The sequence below is a fragment of the Galeopterus variegatus genome, unplaced genomic scaffold (genome assembly GCF_000696425.1).
Source record: "Galeopterus variegatus unplaced genomic scaffold, G_variegatus-3.0.2 Scaffold1779, whole genome shotgun sequence".
NCBI classification, from domain to species: Eukaryota; Metazoa; Chordata; class Mammalia; order Dermoptera; family Cynocephalidae; genus Galeopterus; species Galeopterus variegatus.
The window spans coordinates 249,154-270,970 of record NW_007727890.1 but is presented as its reverse complement, the minus strand read 5'-3'; the positions used below and the strand labels follow the sequence as shown (position 1 = coordinate 270,970).

At 38.8% G+C, this 21,817-nt stretch overlaps 1 protein-coding gene across 1 annotated transcript; it reads right to left on the bottom strand.

Moving 5' to 3' along the window:
* Positions 1-830: 830 nt before the first annotated feature.
* Positions 831-20,436, bottom strand: MB21D1 (Mab-21 domain containing 1). The gene is made up of 5 exons (XM_008578897.1): positions 19,741-20,436; positions 13,749-13,968; positions 10,632-10,874; positions 3,290-3,392; positions 831-1,237 (listed from the first exon to the last, which is right to left on the bottom strand). The coding sequence occupies exons 1-5, from the start codon at positions 20,434-20,436 to the stop codon at positions 886-888; spliced, it is 1,614 nt and encodes a 537-aa protein (XP_008577119.1). The 3' UTR covers positions 831-885.
* Between the last annotated feature and the right edge of the window lie 1,381 nt (positions 20,437-21,817).

Genomic DNA, 21,817 nt, shown 5'->3' with positions numbered 1-21,817 from the left:
CCTCTAAGGTGAATGTTTCCTGAGCACAGAGGAGAAAAAGTAACATTTTACTACAAACCCATTTCTCTGAATTTGGTACAGTGTGTATATATTATCTTTTCAGAAACACATATAAAAATGTTACTGAAAATAAAAATAAATTAAGTTATGCTTTATATTTAGCCACATTTATTAAAGTACTCTGTGTTTTCCTATAAGATTATGTATTTCCTGATATGTGCAGAGACAATGTAGAACTGATTTTTTCATATAGGACACCGCATTTGCTCCCAAATATATTTGTGCACTGAATAAAGCCAGTTTTATGAAGGCAATGGTCATTTTTTTTTGGCGGCTGGCTGGTACAGGAATCAGAACCTATGATGCTGGTGTTTCAAGGCAGTGCTCTAACCAACTGAGCCAACCGGCCAGCCCAGCGATGGTCATTTCTAACACCATCTCTCACCATCTTCCACACATATGTGCTAGGTGAGAACTGGTGTTCAATAAGTACTTGATTAATTTAATTAAGGTGGTATGTATTATCCTTTTTTTTCATTCCAGTCTGATAATATTTTTAAATTTTGTAAATACTCCATGTGCTAGGTGAGAACTGGTGTTCAATAAGTACTTGATTAATTTAATTAAGGTCGTATGTATTATCCTTTTTTTTCATTCCAGTCTGATAATATTTTTAAATTTTGTAAATACTCCTTTTGCTTCCTATTCTTTAACTAATCTCTTTCCTAGGACAGTCGGTCCTTTACAATGATTAGAGTGTATTACACAAACTGAGAACTGATTAATTAGTCACATTTATTTTAGGTAATCATTGCTGTAACAAATCTCAAACATTCCAATTATTCTTGAATCACTGTAATTCTTGATTCTTTTCAAAAAACAATTTCAAAATTCTCTCAAAACTGGATATCTATTGTTTCTTTCATATTCAATTTGATTGAACAAAAATTCTTTACTTATTTTGTCAATTTGGTCTTGAGAGAATAGATTAACTCCAGGAATAAAATAATTCTTAAGTTGTTCTTTCCTGAGGCACTCAAGAAAGTATGCCACACAGTTATCAAAGCAGAGTTCCAGGTCTTTGGAGAGCCACTGACTGTCATGTGGGTACATGGTACAGATGTGAAGGAAAGCAGTTTTCATATGATAAGAACAGAATTTATCCAGTTCTTTCCGGTCTTCAAACTTCTTTTTCAGCTGTTCTAAAAGGTACTTCATTAGCTTTAAACAATCTTTCCTGTTGAATTAAAAAAATTTTTTTTTACTTATTTACAACCTGCCTCATTCCACAAAGGACTTTAGGCATCTTATAGGAAAAATATATTTAAACAATAAAGAAATATAATAACATAAATATAATTATAGTCAACCTAAACCCTGACTATGTTTTCAAATATATGTTTGGAAGTGTCAAAAACACAGTCTTCTCTCTTCCCCATTCCCAGCTTAAACATTTTATTCTATCAGAATTACTTCAACTACATAAAACTGAAAGATATTTATATTATTCATCCAATTATTCAGTACCTATGAGATAGGAGGCACTCAGTTTCCCTGGGCTCAGTCTCAGGACACACCTCTAGTTTTCAATCCATTCTCCAGTCTCAGGCCCTTCCTCTAGATCCTCCCCTAGAGTAAAGCTACTGTTACCAAGTTAGACCTATTTTCAGCACCAACACAGGAAAATGAGATCACAAGGGGCTGGCTTATGCAAATCCAGTGGCTGGGCATGCTCAGTAGAGAAGGGTTATATAACCCTGGTAGTTGAATGACCTTCCACTAGAGGTGGTAGAGAGCACAGAATATTCTTGAATATGCCTGGTGCATGTGACAGGGTTTGACCAATGAACATGCTCCAAGGGACCAACTGAGCATGTTGCCAGACTATGTTACATAACTGGGAACCACCCTCTAACTGAATATTCATTAGATAGCAAAACTATAAAAACCAAATCCCAGCAGAAAGCAGGGCTGTTGTTCACTCTCCCAGCTCCAGTCCACACTCTGCCTGTGGAGTGTGTATTTATTTCTTTTCGTATCACACTTTCAGCAAGCAGTGCCTGTCTGCACTCCATACTAAACTTTAAGTATTTCTTACTCGTGTATTAAACTTGGTGTGGGCACCACTCAGTCTCGAGCTATGCGGCACCCTCTCTGTGAAATCTGTATCTCTTATTCATTATATTAAACCTGTTCTCATTTTCTACTATAAGCCTGCTCTTGAATTCTTTCCTGTAGCAGAGTCAAGAACATGGTAAGAGGACAGGGTGGGTTGAGGCTGACAGAGGGCTCTCTGCACCCTACCTCTGACATCACCTACAAAAATCTTGTTTTAATTTTTACAAAATTATTTTACTCTATTGCACTCCAAATATTTACATTATTTATCCTGTTATTTAGTACTTGGAAAACATTTATGTTTATAAAATTACTTAGCCTTACCAGCAATATATTTTTCTTTTTTTTTTTTTTTTTAAGATGACCGGTAAGGGGATCTCAACCCTTGGCTTGGTGTTGTCAGCACCACGCTCAGCTAGTGAGCAAACCAGCCATCCCTATATAGGATCCGAACCCGTGGCCTTGGTGTTATCAGCACCGCACTCTACGGAGTGAGCCACGGGCCGGCCTGCAATATATTTTTCTTAATGCTGGCTTCAAAGCCTGCGTATGAAGCCTTGAACCTCTGTGCCTACATGTTGGGCATTCTTGTTTTGACTTTTAAACTTTTGTGACCATTATACCGGCCAACTTTAGAAACTCAAATGAAATATTTCTCAGTTCTTTGTGGTGTATATGTGACTAGAAAAATAATTATCCTCTTTGTGCTATTTCAAGTTAAGCCAGTCAGTCCCTAGCCTTCAAGGCAGCCAAATCACCCCAAAGCAAGCATCAGTAACCAATAAGAGTGATCCTTTGGTCTCCTGCCATTATATCACATTAATATTCATTACTTTTTAAAAAAATATTCATTATCTTTAAGCAAGCAGGATATTAAGACACATCAAACTGTCATAGCTAGCATTCATACCATCTCACTCTGTCCTACTCATACATCTATCTGATCCTAGGCTCAGGACTACAACTCCCTGACCTTGCCTTCTAACACACTCTTTCTTTGGTCCCTTGGATCTAGCTTCTTTGGTTTCACACACTGTCCCCAGGTCAACCCAGACCTGCCCTGCCCCAAGGACCAACACTGCAATGATCACCTTCGGGTCTGAGCTATGGCATCAATAAAGAATGAAACACACCATAAATAATGTGCCATTTAGCAAAATAAGGACATTACCTGCAACATTTCACTCCATCCGTTTCACAGCACGTTTTAGATTCTCCATGACTGAACAAAATGTGCTTTTCAATATGAGAAAAGGACAGCCGCCATGTTTCTTCTTAATTTCAAAAACAGAAATAAAAAAACACTTTACCCAAGGCATCCATATCTACACAATATAATATTTAAGTCATTCCCTTCATCAAAATATCACTCTGAAAAAATTCTAGGAAGAAATAGACCAAAAGTAGTGAATGGATAAATAATGTAATTACACACTAAAATAAGAGCTTTAAAGCAAAAAAATGGGTCTAGGTGGAAAATAAACATGGGAAGGTGAGCAGGGAGGTCAGAGCTTTAATACAGTTAGCCATAGTAAGATGTATTACCTTTTATAAACGTACCACTAAACTCAGTTTAATATTTTGTTTCAATAATAATTTGAATCAATTGATTCCATTTTTTTGTACCATCCTTGCAAGTTTTGGTATTAATACAAATGAATTGTGGAATGTTTCCCTTCTTTCTATTCTTTGTGAGAGTCTGTGTAAGAATAGAATGGTTTCTCCCAAAGTCTTACTACGGCTAGTTCTTTTAAGCTCTGATCATCCTATTACCAAGCTGTTTTTATACTGGTCATGCATAATTGGCTTATAATTAGAAAATCAACCAATATAATCTGTCACATTAACAGAATAGAGTAGAAAGGCCAGCCCGTGGCTCACTTGGTAGAGTGTGGTGCTGATAACACCAAGGCCGTGGGTTTGGATCCCTATATAGGGATGGCTGGTTAGCTCACTTGGGAGAGCATGGTGCTGACAACACCAAGTCAAGGGTTAAGATCCCCTTACTGGTCATCTTTAAAAAAAAAAAACCAAAACCAGAATAGAAGAGAAACATCATATGATCATCTCAATAGATGCAGAAGATGCAGCTAATAAAATTCTACATTCATTACTCTTTACAAAAAAAAAAAAAAACCTCTCAGCAATTTAAGTCTAGATGGGAATTTGAGTTGACAAAAGATAGATTTTTTTTAAAACTATAGCAACTTCATAATATAATGTAAAAAGCTGAAAGTTTTCCACTTGAAATCAGGAAGAAGGTACAATGTCTGCTATTCCCATTTCTGTTCAACATGTACTGGATGTCCCAGGAAGCACAGTAAGGGAAGGAAAAACAGGATTACAGCACTGGAAAGGGAGAAATGAAGCTATCATCACTGATAGATGATATGAGTGCCAAGACAATGGATACAAAAATCAAATGTATTTTGACATATGGCAACAAACAAAAAATAAAATTTTAAAGAAGATGCTATTCATAATAGCATCAAAAATATCAATTACCCTCTAAATGCAACTACCAATGAAAAAAAGAAGAAAGTGGAACATGCTAAATGACACTACTGGAATGCAGTCTGCAAAATCCTCTCTGCGGGAAACCCTACAGGACAGATGACCTGTTTTTCAATGAGTAAACTGAAAAGGGAAAAAAAAAAAAAAAAAAAAAAAAGAGGAAGCTCTAAGTTAAAAGGGATTTAACAGACATATCAACCATTCACAATGTGTGGACCTTATATGGATCCTGATCAAACAGGCAAGTTCAAATAAAAGCATGAAACTTACAGACAAGTGGAAATTTAAACACTGACTAGATGTTGGATAATGTTAGGGAATTATTATTTAATTTAGGTGTACTAATTGTATTTTTAAGTTCTATTCTTTAGAGATACATACTGAAATATGTAGAGATGAGATGAAATGTCTTGTGTTTGCCTCAAAATAACAAGAAAGAGAGGGAAGTGAGTACAGATGTAGATAAGCAAGATTGTCCACAAAAAAAAAAAAAAAAGTTCGTGGAAGGTGGGATGGTCGGTTAGCTCAGTTGGTTAGAGCTCAGCCTTACAACACCAAGGTCACAGATTCAGATTTCTGTACTGTCAGCCACCAAAAAAAAAAAAAAAGATAGCCACAAGTTGATGATTGTTGAAACTGGTGATGGGTATGTGGGAGTTCAAGATATTCTTCAGTCTACTCTTTTATTGGTTTTAAATATATCATGATAAAAAGCTTAAAAATAGATTAATTGTCTATAAGTACATCTAACAAAAGATACACAAGACCTCTGTAGAGAAAACTCTAATACTTCATTAAGAAGTATGAGAGATCTTCGGGAGAGTGTGGTGCTGATAATACCAAGGCCACGGGTTTGGATCCCATATAGGGATGGCCGGTTAGCTCACTGGGTGAGCGTGGTGCTGACAACACCAAGTCAAGTGTTAAGATCCCCTTACTGGTCATCTTTAAAAAAAAAAAAAAGAAGTATTAGAGATCTAAATAAGTGGAGATGTGCACTTGTACATAGATTGAAAGACTCAATATTGTTAACACAACAAGTCTCCCCCAAATTTATCTAGACATTCAATGTAATCTCAATTAAAATTCCAAAAAGTGTTTTTGTGGAACTTGACAGGCTAATTCCAAAGTTTTTATGGAAATGCAAAAGGTCAAGAATATCTAAAACACCTTTGAAGAAGAACAAAGTGATAGAACTTGCCCTGTCAGATATTGAGACTGATTATAAAGCTACATTATATGCAAAAATATGGTACTAGTGGGAAAAAGATTTTAATGGGGGCTGGCCCGTGGCTCACTCGGGAGAGTGTGGTGCTGATACCACCAAGGCCACGGGTTCAGATCCCATATAGGGATGGCCAGTTAGCTCACTGGGTGAGCGTGGTGCTGACAACACCAAGCCAAGGGTTAAGATCCCCTTACCGGTCATCTTTTTTTAAAAAAAGATTTTAATGGGACAGAATAATGCAGGAATAGCTACACAATATGTGGGCAATGAATATATGGAAAAGATGGCAGTTGGCTAGGTGTGCTCGTTGCTACTGTATAAATCTATTTATGACATTCCATTTCTGACATTCGGGAAAAGGCAAAACCATAAAGATGGTAAACAAATCAGTGGTTGCAAGAGATTTGGGGTGAGGAAAATTGAACTGGTGAAGCACAGGGGACTTCTTAAGGCAGTGAACGTATTATTAAGGGCAGATACAGATTACAATACTTTTGTCACAAGAGATTTGGGGTGAGGAAAATTGAACTGGTGAAGCACCGGGGACTTCTTAAGGCAGTGAACGTATTATTAAGGGCAGATACAGATTACAATACTTTTGTCAAAACCAGTAGAACTTGGCTGTCTGGTTAGCTCCATCATACAGCCTTATAACACCAAGGTCAAAGGTTCAGATCCCTGTACCAGCCAGCCACCAGATAAATAAATAAAGCCAGTAGGACTTTACAGTACAAAGAGTGAACCCTAATGTATGCAGCTCTAAAAAAATAATTTAGAGGGTTAGAAGATTTGAGGAAATAATGCAGATTATAAGAAGAGACTCGAACTGCATTACTAATGTGTGAAACGACCTGCCTGAAGTGGGTAGGGGAAGAAGGTGCTGACATAGTTTCTTTGAAATTGAGTGGAGCCTGTAAGACTGAAGGTAAAAGGAACTGTACATAAGCACTGTCTCTAAATGATAATTGTTTCCCACAGGGGAATGGGTTTGCAACTCTGAAATGACTATACAGGTATACTGGAATCAAACAATTAAGTAAATGGATGGTTGATGGTGTGAGCCAGTTTCTTCGCTATTGCAGTGGGAGGTTGCACAGACAACAGAATAATTCATGTATAACAACAGATACAGGTGGTTACATATAAAAATATATACATATAGAAATATTTATATCTATGTGTTTATTCATGGGTTAGTATATACACATATATTTCCTTCTACAAAGGCTGAGAGGGATGACACCCTAGTAGCAATGACCATCCCTAGCACCCAGATCTTGATTCTCCAGTAAAAGGACCCAGGGCCCGTTGGAGAAATGGCTGGTTCTGGGACGGCAGCAGGAAATGTACAAGATGATCCTGGAGGATCTTGCAGTGCTAGAAAGTAAGGAAACGCTCCAACAAAAAAAAAGGAGGGGGATATGTCAAAAAGACACAGGAGCCAATTGAAAGAGCTCTTAATGGCTAAAGCTGGAACAATTTAAGCAATAAAATAAAGTGGTATTAGATTATAGCCCAAAGTATAAAATAAATACCCCTGAGTCCATACTGATATAAGTGAATAAATAAATAAATAAATAAAAGAGGGAGAAGAGACAAATCTTCCATGTAGAATTCCAAATGATTTATGTAAATACTCTCCACTCCCAAAGAGGTGGAGCATAACTCTCCACTCCTTAAGTGTGAGCTGTGCATTGTGACTTCCTTCCAAACGGGACAGTATGAAAAGGGGAAAAAAGAGTTAACTAAACAGTGGATAAACCTGACAAACACTACCTCAGCTGGGTGATCAAGGTTAACATCAACAGTGCTAACTCATGTTCATGGCATGTACCCTTGATATGATGTGATGAGGATGGTACTTTATCTCTGTGACCTTTCTCCCCCAAACCCACAACTCCAGTGTAATCATATGAAAAACATCAGACAAACCCCAGCTAAGGGACATTCTACAAAATATCTGATCAGTATGCATCAAAACTGTCAAGATCATCAATTACAAAGAAAGACTAAGAAACTGTCACAGTCAAGAAGAGCTTAAAGAGACATGACAACTAAATGTAATGTAGGTTCTTGGATGAGATCCTGGAACAGAAAAAGGACACTAAGTAAAAACAAAGGAAATTTGGATAAAGTATGAACTTCAGTTAACAAGAGTGTATCAATATTGGTTCATTAATTGTGACAAAAGTATCATATTAATGCAAGATATTAATAATAGGGAAATGGGTACAGAGTATTGAAACTCTGTACTATTTTTGCAATATTTTTTTTTTTTGTAAATCTAAAACTTCCTAAAAAGGTTATTTAAAAAAAATACATTGAGATATCATTTCTCACTTTTTAGATTATTGGCAAAAATGCCAATTGGCCAAAAGTTTAATAAGTTCTGTCAATGAGACCGAGGGTGAAACAGGTACTGTGATACATTACTGTGAAAATGCAAATTGGTACAATGCCTATGGCAGGGATTTTGGCAACATCTAGCAAAAGTACATACGCATTTACTCTTTGACCAGCTATATAAATAGACTGTCAAAAGGAATGGGTGGGTGTTCTCTCTATATAGAGATATGGAGTGATATGTGCAGTATCTTGTATAGTGAAAAAAGTAAGGTGTACATATTTTTTATATTATATGTATTATATATTATATATTTTTTAATAGAAGGGTAAACTAAAAACAGTGAAAACAGATTCCAGTTAGGGAAGGAGAGAAGAATGAGGAGAGGACACGAATGGAAAATATGTTTCTTTAAGTATACCTTCTTCTGTAGCTTTGACTTTGGAACCATACAAATGCTTTACAAATTTATGAAACAAAATCAAAGCAAAATGTAAAAACCAATATGTAAAAACGGAAACCATAATGAAACAAGTGAGTTTGACTGTGCTGAGTTGGAAGCTTAACTGCCTAGAGAAATTTTTTTCATGTGGGTTTAAAACCTAATATTCTGATCCCCATATTGGTCAGCCACCAATCAATCAATCAATAAAACTTAATACTTTGTCCTAATATTCTAAGAACAAAAAGAACTGAAAAAAATCATAAACTGTCTTTTATAATTATATTTTTGGTAATAATATTGGTATTATTTTGAAACAAATAAAGAAATAGGTAGATTAAAAAACAAATTTGAACTTTTTAATTAAAAATCAACAGGTCTGTCTGGTTAGCTCAGTTGCTTAGATCATGGTGTTATAACACCAAGGTCAGGGTTCGGATACCCATACAGGTCAGCTGCCAAAAATATGTATATATAGTTTTTTGAGACCATGAAATTTTTAGTAAAATATTTGGAAAGAGAAAAGCTAAAATAGATATGATAAGTGCCTCTAATGTAGTACAAGTATTTTCATTGGTAATAAGTCCCTCTGTTCAATCACCTGGACATACACACAGGGTTTTGTCTGCATATAGATAACATGGAATGATGGGAAATGAAGAACAGCCAAGGGTAACAGAGAGCAGAGGTGAAACTGAGCACCCATCACCAGCCTCCACTTTCTTTCATCCCAAAGCAAGGATGTGAGGAACTACCCAAACACATAGACACAAGGCCACTGAAGGACTCTCTCATCTCTAAGCTGACTTGTCTTCCAGTCCTCCCCGAGGTAGTAGAGGGCCAGCAAGAGGGTGGGATGAGGTCCTGTTGAGATTCCTGTATCACACACAAGGAGGGTTTCTTGGGATAGCCATTCTAAAAATTGTTCAGGACTGCATCCCCTCTTTGCAGAAAACTATATTCTTTTTGCAAAGACATGGATGATGACATATATAATTCCCTCTTATAAACTACTTTTCTTGTAGAAAATGACGCCTATATGTATGCAAGATAACAAGTTATGACGTAGGTCCACAAAAATGCAAACCATCAAGGTAAACATGATTGACTATTTCAGGGCTTTTTTTTCAGCAACACTCATTTGTAACTTGGTTCACTTGTTTTGTGGTCTCTTCCAATTTCCCTGGAGTCTAGCAGTAGTACGTGCCAAAAGTCCTATATAAACTTATGCAGGAAAACAAAAATAATCAGCTCTTCTTTTTCTGCCACCTGAACAAAAATCACTATTCACTCAGTTTAGTTCTTGGAATTTGAGTGTTACCCAACAGCACAGCCTGAAAACCCATCCCCATCGATGAGGCTGAGACACCAGGTGAAAAGGCAGATCTAGCCACCATACCCAACTGCAGCTCAGCTGGAAAGGTCCTTTAGTTGCATGGGAGCAGTGGAGTGAGAAAATGAAGGAAAGAGAGAAATCTGGCTGAGAATGAGAGTCTAGGCTCTGATGATTATGTTAATAACAACATATAACTGCCATGAACTAAACTAGGGATGTTACCTGCACTCTCATTTTTATCTTCCCAAAATCTTCCAAGGAGCTGTGATTTACCCAGTGTACAGATGAGCAAACAAGTTTAGAGAGGCTTCATAACTAGCCCAAGATCACATAGCTAGCAAGAGAAGAAGCCTCAGGATTCTGAACCAGGAAGTCTCACTCCAAGACCAGTACTAACTTTCTTTATTAAAAAAAAAAAAAAGAAAAGATGAAATTCAAATACAGTCACTAGATATTTAAAGGTGAGTATTTGCTATTACTACTACAACTATGCCCTTTTCAATTCCCTCTCACCAAACTCCCACCTTGCAGCCTATTTAGCGTGATGGCTCTTGAAATGTCAACAGCATTAGCTGGCTGTTGATCTTATACTGGCCCAGCATATAACAACTCTTTTATGTCTTGAAATTAACTTTCATATTTAAAATACCTTGAAAACTATTTCCTTCTTTTGCATGCTTGGGTACAAGGTAAAATGGCTGTCGTCTTAGATCGTTCCTAACTTTTGTTCCAAGCCAGTTATTGATGGGCAGGCCTTCTCGGGTGCTAGCAGGCCAGCTACTTTTTGACTCCAAAGCCAGGATTAAATCCACAGATATTTCTTCAGGTTTTCTAATAAGAAGTGTTACAGCAGGGCTCCCTCTTTTCTTTCTCTCCATACTGACAGCTGCATCTGTTTAAACATATAAAAGGGAAGAAAGGGGTTTATCAGATTCAATTTTCTCTGGAAATGTGGGAGAAATAATGTAACTATAATTGAAGATCTGTGAAGTACTAAGTATAAGGTGAACATTAGTTCTAAAATGGAAATTGGCCCTGCAACGCAAAGTGTTTTACTCATTTAACAGATATTTATTGACACCTAACATGGGGAGGCATTGTCAAGATTCCGTCTGCTGTATGTGATGAGGGGCTCCTGAAGACTTTCGGCTTTGGGAGTGCTGTGATTAAATTTTCATTTAGAATTATGGTTGGCAGCTTGAAGGGAAGGCTGGAGAAGAGGCCAGACGAGCAGCAGGGAGGAGAAGCCAGTTCGAAGGACCACAGAAACAACCCAGCACCAAGGCAGTGAGCATCAAGACACGGAGAGAAGAAGCAACAGCAATTAAAGAGGTCCAAACGCACAGAACCTGTAGATGGAGTGAGTGTGTGGGGGGAGGAGGGAGGCAGAAGCCTGGGATGTCATCCCGGGATTTCAGCCTGGGAAATGGCTGATGTTGATTCTATTCCCCAAAATAGAAAAAGCAGGAGGAAGAAAGTTTGGGCCAAGTGGAACTTCGCTTTAGACACAATGAGCTCTAGGTGCCTGCGCCGGACACAAAAGTGGAGTTGGGAGTGTATGGCAGTAAAGACTACTCGTGGAGATTTCCGGAAGGGACCACAATAAGGGAGTGAAGCACAAAGGAGAAAATGCTAGAGAAATCCGCAAACCTGCCCACCTCTTACCCATTGTATCCTTCTCTCCTGTTATCACTGAGGGAGAGTCCTTCTACCATTCAAAGCACCCCTGCCCCGCATATGGTCTCTGGATCCCTTTCCTCTGACCTCCACGAGCACCTTGCTCTTCAATTATTTCCATCTCTCCCTCTCTACTGGATCATTCTTATATGCATACAAAGAGTTAAGAGTGCCTTCCACTTTAAAATACAAGGGCTCTTCAAAAAATTCATGGAAAAATAGAATTAAAAGATAATAGGAATCTTTCCATGAATTTTTGAAGTACCCTCGTATACCTCTCCCTTGACTTTATATCTTTTTCCTCCACACATTGACCCATCTTTCTGCTTCCTTCCCAGCCCAAACTTTCTAGAATTGCCTACACATGCTGTCTCTTCTGCTTCCCTGACCTTTCACTGTTTTGTGTCCATCACCCCACTGAAACGGCTCTTGTCAAAGTCACCAACAAGCCACAAAACCAAAGACCAAATCCAGTGGTTTTCTGGATGTCAGTGGTTTTCTGGATGTTCATTCTAAACACTGATCACCCCTTCTGCAAAACACTCATTCTCTTCTCCCCAACCTCTAAAGATATCCTCTTCTTACTACTCTACTTAACATTGCACTTCCACCCCCATTCCCAGCACTTCTGATCCTTCTCACTTTGCCATACTTTTTCACCATAGAACTTAGTACTTTCCAGTATACAAGAAATTATTTTTTCCAGTTTTTATTAATTACATGTTTGTGCTTGCAAATTTATAAGGTACAGAAGGGTAGAGGTCTTCATCTATTTGTTTACTAACATATCATAAACACCTAGAGCACCTGCACATTAGAGAATCAATAAATATTGATTAAATTAATGAATAAATAATTCTATATTCTCTGCCTACGTCATCTCACCCATTCCCAGAACCACCTAAATGTGATGACTTCCAAATGTTTACTTGCAACCCAAATGTATCCTCTGCACTCCAAACCCATATCCAACCACATACTTGACACATCCACTTTGATGTATCACAGGAATCTCTAACCCAACATATCCAAATCCAAAATCTTAATTCATAACCCAAAATATGTTCCTCCTCAGTCCTTCCCATCTCAGAGAATGGCACAATCAGTCCACCAAGATGCTCAATCCAGAAAGTTGGAAGCCATTTTAATCCAATCCTCTCTCTCATCCCTTACATTTAATCCAGACACAAACACTGCTACCGCTTGGATCTATCTGCTTCTCTCCATCCCCAGGACCCCACCTTACCCCATCTAAGCCACCGCTACAATATGTTCCTTTCTAATCTCCCTACTTGTCTTCTTATATCTTCTCCATAGAAACCAGAGTAAACTTTCAGAAATACAAAGCTAGGGCTCACTGGTTAGCTCACCTGACTAGAGCATGGTGCTGTAACACCAAGGTCACGGGTTCAGATCCCCATATTGGACAGTCACCAAAAAGAAAAATAAATAATAAATAAATATACAAAGCTAAACTCCTTTCCAGGATCTACAAGTCCTTATGGAATCTGGCCTCTGGCCACCTATTCAACTTGATTTCATGTCACTCTTCCCTTTGTCCACTTTGGCCTCTTTTTGTCCCCCGAGCTTGCCGAGCTTTCTGCCTCAGAGCTGTGCTCTACCACTGGGATTGCTATCACTTCTCCCAGTTCATTCCCTTTAGAGCACTTGCTGCAATTGTGTTGTATGTTATTTACATTCTGTCTCTCCACTAGATTAAGGGCTTCAAGTGGGGGATTCCACTGCTTTTATCCAGGCACATATACTGGTGATACAGGCAGAAGTTCAGTGAATATTCAATGAAGACCGAAACAGAGCCAATCAACATTTAGGAAGAATACTAAGAAGATGCAGCAGACAAACTAACAGCAAAGGGCTGTTTCTAGAAGGAGGCAGTAATGAATAATCTGCTGCAGAGAAGTCAAGAAAGATCAGGAGAGGAGTGTACATTGGCAATTAGTAGGTAAGATTAGACCTTTAAGAATCAAAAGTCATACAGCGTGAAGCTGATAACATCAAGGTCAAGGGTTCAAATCCCTGTACTGGCCAGCCACCAAAAAAAAAAAAAAAAAAAATCAAAAAACCTTACCTTTGATGTTTTTTATTTCTTCCTTAATAATTTTCCTAAATTTTGACTGCATCTTAGAAGCAGATAATATTTCATTTTCTAAAAACTGATTCAGAGGATTTCCTTTAGGATTTCTTTTTAACTTCACAAAGTAATGAGCACCACTGTTGCAATATTCTTCTAGTTGAATTCTGGGGACTTCCAGTTTAAACATGACATCAAATTCATTAGGTGCAGAAAGCTAAGAAACAATAAAAATAGCACTGAGATGTTTGCTTGTGAATATTTTCCAAGCACCTGTAATTGTTTTTTCTTGATATTTTCACTTAAAACCCTACTTTGTGAAGCAAGATTCTTAACATTTATACCCTCTGGAAGTGGGACTAGTAGAGATAGGAGGATGTAGAAGAGTATTAACGTTTTTAGCTTGTAGGTTCTATACTCGATTTTTTTTTTTTTTTACCATGAGCAAGCATTATTTTTATAATTAAACGTAGTTTTAAATGACATAATGTAAGTTTTAAAAATCTATACCAATTTTTTTTCTGAGTTTAAAGTTTAATAAAATTTAAAACCTTTAGGATGTTATCTTTTATGTCACAAGATACACACTGCAGCCACCCTCTGTTACAAAGTTTTTCAAAACGTGTGTAGTCATGTTGCAGCCAGTTGAGCAAGGGCTAGCTGTTTACGGCGGCTAGCCACCCAAGCTAGGGTGAGCTCCAGGTCATGCACTGCATTAGTGTCTCTGAATCACAGCATTTGTAGAAGCTCCAAAGAATTTTCTTTTTCATACTCACAAAAAGAATAATTGTAACAATTATAATAAATATTTGTTTTTCCTGTGTTAAAAATGCCACAAGTCTTTCATTAGATAGGAGTATGCTTTAAGTACAGCTATTGGACTGCACTGTTATGGAGTAGCCACACATGTCTACCAACCACGTGAAATGTAGCTAGTCCAAACTGAGATATACTGATGGACTGAATTGTGTCCCTTCCCAAAATTCACATGTTGAAGCCCTAACCCCTACTGTGACTGTATTTGGAGATAAGGCTTTTAGGAGGTAATAAAATTAAATAAGGTCATAAAGGCAGCATCCTAATCCAACAGGACTAGTGGCATTATAAGAAGAGGAAGAGAGAGTGAAATCTCTCTCTCCACCCACATGCACCGAGGAAAGGCCATGGGAAGACACAGTGAGAAGGCCCTCTACTAACCAGGAAGAAGGCCCTCACCAAAACCCAACCACGCTGGCACCCTGATCTATGACTTCCAGCAACCAGAACTGTAAGAAAATAAACTTCTGTGGTTTAAGCTGCCCAATCTATAACATTTTGTTATGGCAGCCTATGCTGACTGAGCCATACTGGGAGGGTGAAACAAATACCTGGAGTGACATCAGTAGGAAGGGCAATGTAAGAGCCTCCAAAAAAACCCCAAAAAAGAGCAAAAAATAAAAATAGAAAAAGAAAAAACAAAACACCTCCAAAACTCTGCTCCTCCATAAAGCAACAAGAACACAGGCAGACGTTTTCAGAACTTTTTCAGAATTTTAGAACTCTGTAAATTAACTAAAAGCTTGCAACAATCCAACAAGAATTTATTAAAGAAAAACAGCTGAGGGCCAGCCTGTGGCTCACTTGGGAGAGCGAGGTGCTGACAACACCAAGTCAAGGGTTAAAATCCCCTTACCGGTCATCTTTTAAAAAACAAAACAAAACAAAAAAACCCAACTGAATCCTAGTAAGAAAAGTGACCTTTGCAGCATTCTAAATTGCCCTATACCCATCCCCAGCACCACAGAAGCTTCCCTCCTTCCCATTCCCCATCACTAACCCTCCAGCAAGGGTAGCCACTATTCTAACACCATAGTAGGTTTGCCTGCTTGGGAATGTGATATAAACATTTAGTATGTACTCGCTTATATCTGATTTCTTTCATTCAACATTATGTCTGTAAGATTTATCCATATTGTTGTTATTATTGGCAGTTTGTTCTTTTTCATCCTATGGAGTATTCCATTGAATTAATGGAATATACCAAAACATATTCACTCATTCAGTTTCCAGTTTTTAACGATTACAAATTATGCTGTTCTGATCATTCTTGTATCAGCCTTTTGGCAGACATGACACTCATTTTCATTGTACATATGCCCAGAAGTGGAAGTGCTGGACCATAGGGTGGGCATATCTTTAACTTTAGAAGACATCGTCTATTTTCTAAAGCGGTAGTACCAATTTATCCTCCCGTCATCAATTTGAGAGTTTCAGTTGCTCCGTATCTTCTCTAACATTTGGAATTGTCAAGTTTTGTTTGTTTGTTTATTTTTTTTTAAAAAAGATGACCAGTAAGGGGATCTTAATCATTGATTTGGTGTTGTCAGCACCACGCTCTCCTAAGTGAGCTAACTGGCCATCCCTATATAAGGATCCAAACCTATGGCCTTGGTGTTATCAGCACCGCACTCTCCCAACTGAGCCACAGGCCGGCCCTTGTTTGTTTATTTTTTAAGTTTAGCCATTCTAGTGGACAGATGTGTGATAGAATCTCATCACAGTTTTAATTTGCATTGTCTTTATGATTAATGATGCTGAGCACCTTTCATATGTTTATTGCTATTTGGATTGCATACTAACCTGTCTGTTCAAGCCTTTTGCTAAATTTTTTTTTTTTTTTTTTTTGGGATATTTCACTAGACAGAAATGTTCCCTCCTCAGCTATTTATGGTTACTCTGAGGAATAATTCATATAGGAAAGACAGGATAAATGCTTGACTCTTCCCTTTTTTTTTTTTTTTTAAAGATGACCGGTAAGGGGATCTTAACCCTTGACTTGGTGTTGTCAGCACCACGCTCAGCCAGTGAGCGAACCGGCCATCCCTATGTGGGATCCGAACCCAGGGCCTTGGTGTTATTAGCACCGCACTCTACCGAGTGAGCCACGGGCCGGCCCTAAATTTTAATTTGGTTTGTCTATCTTCTTACTCATTTCTATGAGTCCTTCGTCAAATATATATACTGTAAATATCTTCTTCCAGTCATGGCTTGTATTTTCACTCTCAATAGTGTCTTCTGATGAACAGAAATTCTTAATTCTAATGAAGTCCAATTTATCTATCATTTATGGTTAGCAATTTTAGTGTCCTTTTTAAGAAACACTTGTACATCCCAAGGCTATAAACATATTCTTCTTGAAAGAAGCGTGACTGGGCCCGCCCGGTGGCGCACTGGAGAGTGCGTTGCTTGAGAGCGCGGTGGCGCTCCCGCCAAGGGTTTGGATCCCATGTGGAGACCGGTTCCCGCTCACTGGCTGAGCGCGGTGCAGGTGCAACGCCAAGGGTTGTGATCCCGTGAACCGGTCAGTAAAAAAGAGATAAAAAGGAAAAAAAAAGAAAAAAGAATAAGAAAGAAGCGTGACTGTTTTACTTTTTACCTTTAGATCTACATTACACCTCAAATTAATTTTTGTGTATGGTATGTGGTAGGAGGTCAAGGTTCATGTTTTCCGATATGGGTATCCAATTGAGCCAGCACCACTTCTTGAAAAGACTATCCTTTCCTCCATTGACTTACATTGATGCATGTTTTGTATGCTGTATTGACTTATACATGTGGGTCTACTTCTGGACTTTCTATTCAACTGGCCTATTCATCTATCATTGCACCAATACCACCTGTTTAATTAGGGTAGATTTACAGTAAATCTTGCTCTCTGGTAGGGTAAATCTTTCAACATTTTCTCCTTTTGAATTGCTTTGGTTGTTCTAAGTCCTTTGCATTTCCATATAAATCTTTTTTTTTTTCCTTATAAATCTTTTAATCAGCTTATCTATTTAAACAAAAAACTGATGGGATTTTGACTGAGGTTGAATTGAATCTATAGATCAATTTGAGGAAAAGCGAACATGATTTAGCTTTCCATTATTTAATTTCTCTTCAAATTTACTCAGTAATATTTTGAAGTTTTGAACATCTTTAGTAGGATTTATTCCTAAATATTTCATGTTTTTGCTGTTATTACAAATCGCATTCTTATTTCATTTTTCACTTTTTTTGCTAGTATATTGAAATATTTTGTTTTTGCTTTATTGACTTTGTTTCCAGAAACCTTGATAATTCACCAATTATTTTATTATTATTTTGGGTTTGTACATAAACCCAATCAAGTCATCTGCACATAATAACAATTTTATTACTCCTTTTCAATCTTATGCATTTTTTTTTTTTTGCCTTGCTGCATTGGCTGTATGTATGTATTCTTTTGCTGTATGTATATCTTTTTTTGTTCAATATTATTTTTTTATTCATTCATGTGGTTGCATTTTGCTGTAGCTTGTTTGTTTTCTTTCTTTCTTTCTTTTTTTTTTCTAAAAGATGACCGATAAGGGGATCTTAACCCTTGACTTGGTGTTGTCAGCACCACGCTCAACCAGTGAGCTAACCGGCCATCCCTATGTAGGATCCGAACCCAGGGCCTTGGTGTTCTCAGCACCATACTCTCCCGAGTGAACCACGGGCCGGCCCTGCTTGTTCCTTTTCTTTACTAGTTAATATACTATTGCATAATACCATTACATTTAATTGATTCCATTATAACCTTTTCACTCTGTCCAACTATAGAAATAGTAAAGTGCATTAACACCTAGGACAGAAAGAACATTATGGACTGGCAATCCTACAGGGAATTTCTACAGGAAATTTTCCATATATTTTCAAGGTTTTCACCTGGAATTGGTAATATTACAATGAGAAAAGAAATAAACAAAAAAAAATCAAAGAAAAAAATATATGAATGAGAAATGTGTCAATATGGAAGCATGTAAATAAATTACTGAGATGTATACTTTGTCTATCCTTTTGCCAATTGTAAAGAGCTTGGAATCCAATTTTGAAATCCAAGGGTACACAGAACAGAAATCCAAGTTATGAAATCCAAGTGTGTGTGTAAAAGAAGAAAACACATCAAAATGATAACAGTGAAGAAAATGAATAGGAGTAATATTGTTCTTCTATATGCTTTTCTTTTTTCTTTTTTTTTTTTTTAAAAAGATGACCGGTAAGGGGATCTCAACCCTCAACTTGGTGTTGTCAGCACCATGCTCAGCCAGTGAGCGAACCGGCCATCCCTATATGGGATCCGAACCCGTGGCCTTGGTGTTATCAGCACCGCACTCTCCCGAGTGAGCCACGGGCCGGCCCTTCTATATGCTTTTCTGACTTTTCTATGGACATCAACATGAGACGGGCAAATATGGTAGAGGCTGAGGAGGAGGGTAAAGGGAAGGGATGCTGTTGGGACCTGGGAGCTGACAGGCAGTTGGTAAACTCTACTTTGAACTCATATACCTTTTCAAATCGGTAAAAATAAATAAATAAATAAATAAATGTTTTACATAAAACAAATTTTATTGAATTTCTTCCCATCCGCATGATTTTTAAAAGGAGAGTGGTTGTGATTGAAGACTATTCTCTAAATGTCATATTGATCTCTAGTTCTAAATGGTAACTTTCATTTTCATTTGGACCCTCCATATAATTACAGATACAAAGATGCATAATATTTGGCCTGCTCTCTTAAGAGTTTGTAATCCCAAGAATAATGGTTACCACGGGCTGGGAAGAGGAGAGCAAGGGGGAGGAGACAAGGTGGATTAAGGGGCACAAAGTTACAGGCAGATAGGAAGAACAAATTCTGGTGTTATATGTTGATTATAGCTAATAGTATATTGTATATTTCTAAATACATAGAAAAGAGGATCTTGAATGCAATCACCACAAGGAAAAGATAATTGTTTTTTACTTTTTTAAAAGGTAAGTGTTTAGGTGATGAACATGCTATCTACCCTATGTGAATTACTGTATAAATATATGCATGTACTGAAACAACACACTATACCCCACAAATATGCACAATTTAGAAAAACTAACTTATAAAATAGGAAAAAAAGAGTTTATCATCCTAAAACCCTAAAACTAGAGTTTTACAATCATCCACTGTGCAGCCCACCTTCACGTGCTCGTAGTAGCTCCCGGTGTTGAGCAGCGCGACGCCTTTGAACTCGGACTCGCGGTTCTGCAGTCTCCGCAGCAGGTGGTCCACCACCCGGTTCACGACCTCGGCCGCCACCGAGATTTCCTGGCGTCTCAGCCTCAACTTCTCCAGCACCGTCCGGGGCTTCCAGCCGCTGGACGCCGCCTCCCCACGGCCGAGACCTGGGGTAAGTTCCGGCGGTCCGGGGCTGGGCACCGGCGTGGGCTCGGGTTTTCGCTCCGGAGCGAAGCGCTCGCCTCTATCGCGACGAGATCCTGTCCTGGAAAGTGGGGGCCTCGGGACAGCGGGAGGCTCCAGCCACTTCGCGAGAACCGACTGTACCCCTGTCGGGGTCTGCTGTCCCTCCGCCGGGACGGCGCTGCCAGCCCCCGAAGGCTGCGCGTCCCGTGCGCGCAGAGATGGCCTCTTGGCCCGGGCCCCCGGCGCGCGGTCCTGCGGCCTCTCCTGAGGGCCCGGAGCGCTCTTCTTCTGCGGGGATCCCGATTCCCTGGGGGGGCCGCCGGCCCTCGCGGTGGGCCGGGCGGCCTTGGGAGCAGCTCGAGATTCGGTGGGCAGAGTCAGGGGGCCCTTCGCACTCCGCACCGAAAGCTTAGGGGCGGTGGCTCCGGCCTTCGAAGCTGTCTGCGTCGCCTTTCCGCGCCGAGGGTCCATGGCTGGCGCTTTCTGCTCCCCGAAAGAAGAAGAATCGACTTCTGGGGGGAAAAGGCCGTGGGAGGAGGAACCAGCAGTAGCGGCTGGAAATGAAACTTAAAAATCTGGCGGGAACGCAGCGTCTGCAGCCTGGGAACACGCAACCGCTGGGAGGGCACCGGGAGCCACGCCCTCGCCGGGAAGTGGCCGGGCTCTGCCTGAGGGTGCGCTCCGGAGACGCTGACTTAATCACTTTCAGTGCAAGCGGTGACCTGTACCTAACGTAACCAGAAGGATGCAGAAAACACTAGAGGACTTTCATGGACGAACGCATTTGTCTGCCTACGGCCCAAAATTATTTTGGGAAACAACATACCTTCTCGCACATTTGAAGTTGACGGAGAAACTTTTTCAATGTAATTTTAAATAAGGGTATTTTTTAGTAATGAAAAATATAAAATATTCGACTTTTACAAAATGGAATGAGATGAAGATTGGCTGTAATTTAGGTCAATATTTTATTTTATTTGACTTTATGAAAAAAATCATAAAGAAGGTGTATAAAGTTCTTATGCGTGAGATAAAATGTCACTTACATTTTAAATCATCCATACTGCTTCAGCTGTTTTTATTCCAGAGTGTCTCAGTACAGGCTTTCAAATATCTATTTCTAAAGACAAACTCCCCCCTTTACAGAAATACATATTAGACAGGAACCCTTTGAATTTAGAATATCTTGATTACTTTTTTTTGCCATCTTAACCATTTTTACGTGTACAGTTCAGGGACATTAAGAACATTCATACTGTGCAACCATCACTGCCATCCATATCACGAACTCTTCATCTTGCAAAACTGAAACTGTACTCATTAAACAGCAACTCTCCATTCCCTCCTCTCCCCCAGCCCCTGGCAACCACCATCCTACTCTAGGTCTCTGTGATTTTTGACTACTCTAAGCACCTTATGTCAGTGAAATCATACAGTATTTGCCTTTTGTGACTGGCTTTTGTGACTCAGCCAAATTTCATCCATATTGTAGCATATGTGAGAATTTCTTTCCTTTAAGGCTGATTCCATTGTTTGTATATACCACATTTTGTTTATCTATTCATCTGTCAATAGAGAAAAATATCTTGATTACTTTTTTAAAAAGTTTCCCTGAAATCAGTATTTTCATATATTCCTTTCTTTGGTACAAAGAGGTTTTTAACACCTCAGAGCAATGAGCTCTAGTTTGAATTGGGATGCAGAGAGCTGTGCTTTTGTTTTGTAAAATGGAAGAACTATTGTGTAATCAGGCTTATTCTCAAGCAGATCTATTTTAAGGAAGAGCGAAATGGAAGTCGAAATGTGGAAATCCATTTCCTCAAAACTACAAGTGGGGGGCCACGCCGCCGAG

Excerpts from the sequence above, each read along its gene's own strand:
- MB21D1 (XM_008578897.1), bottom strand. The coding sequence starts at position 20,436 with ATGGACCCTCGGCGCGGAAAGGCGACGCAGACAGCTTCGAAGGCCGGA. Across the intron at positions 13,969-19,740 it reads GCTACTACGAGCACGTGAAG|CTTTCTGCACCTAATGAATT; the intron begins GTGGGCTGCACA and ends ATTGTTTCTTAG. Across the intron at positions 3,393-10,631 it reads AGAAGGAAATAGTTTTCAAG|AAGAAACATGGCGGCTGTCC; the intron begins GTATTTTAAATA and ends TTTGAAATTAAG.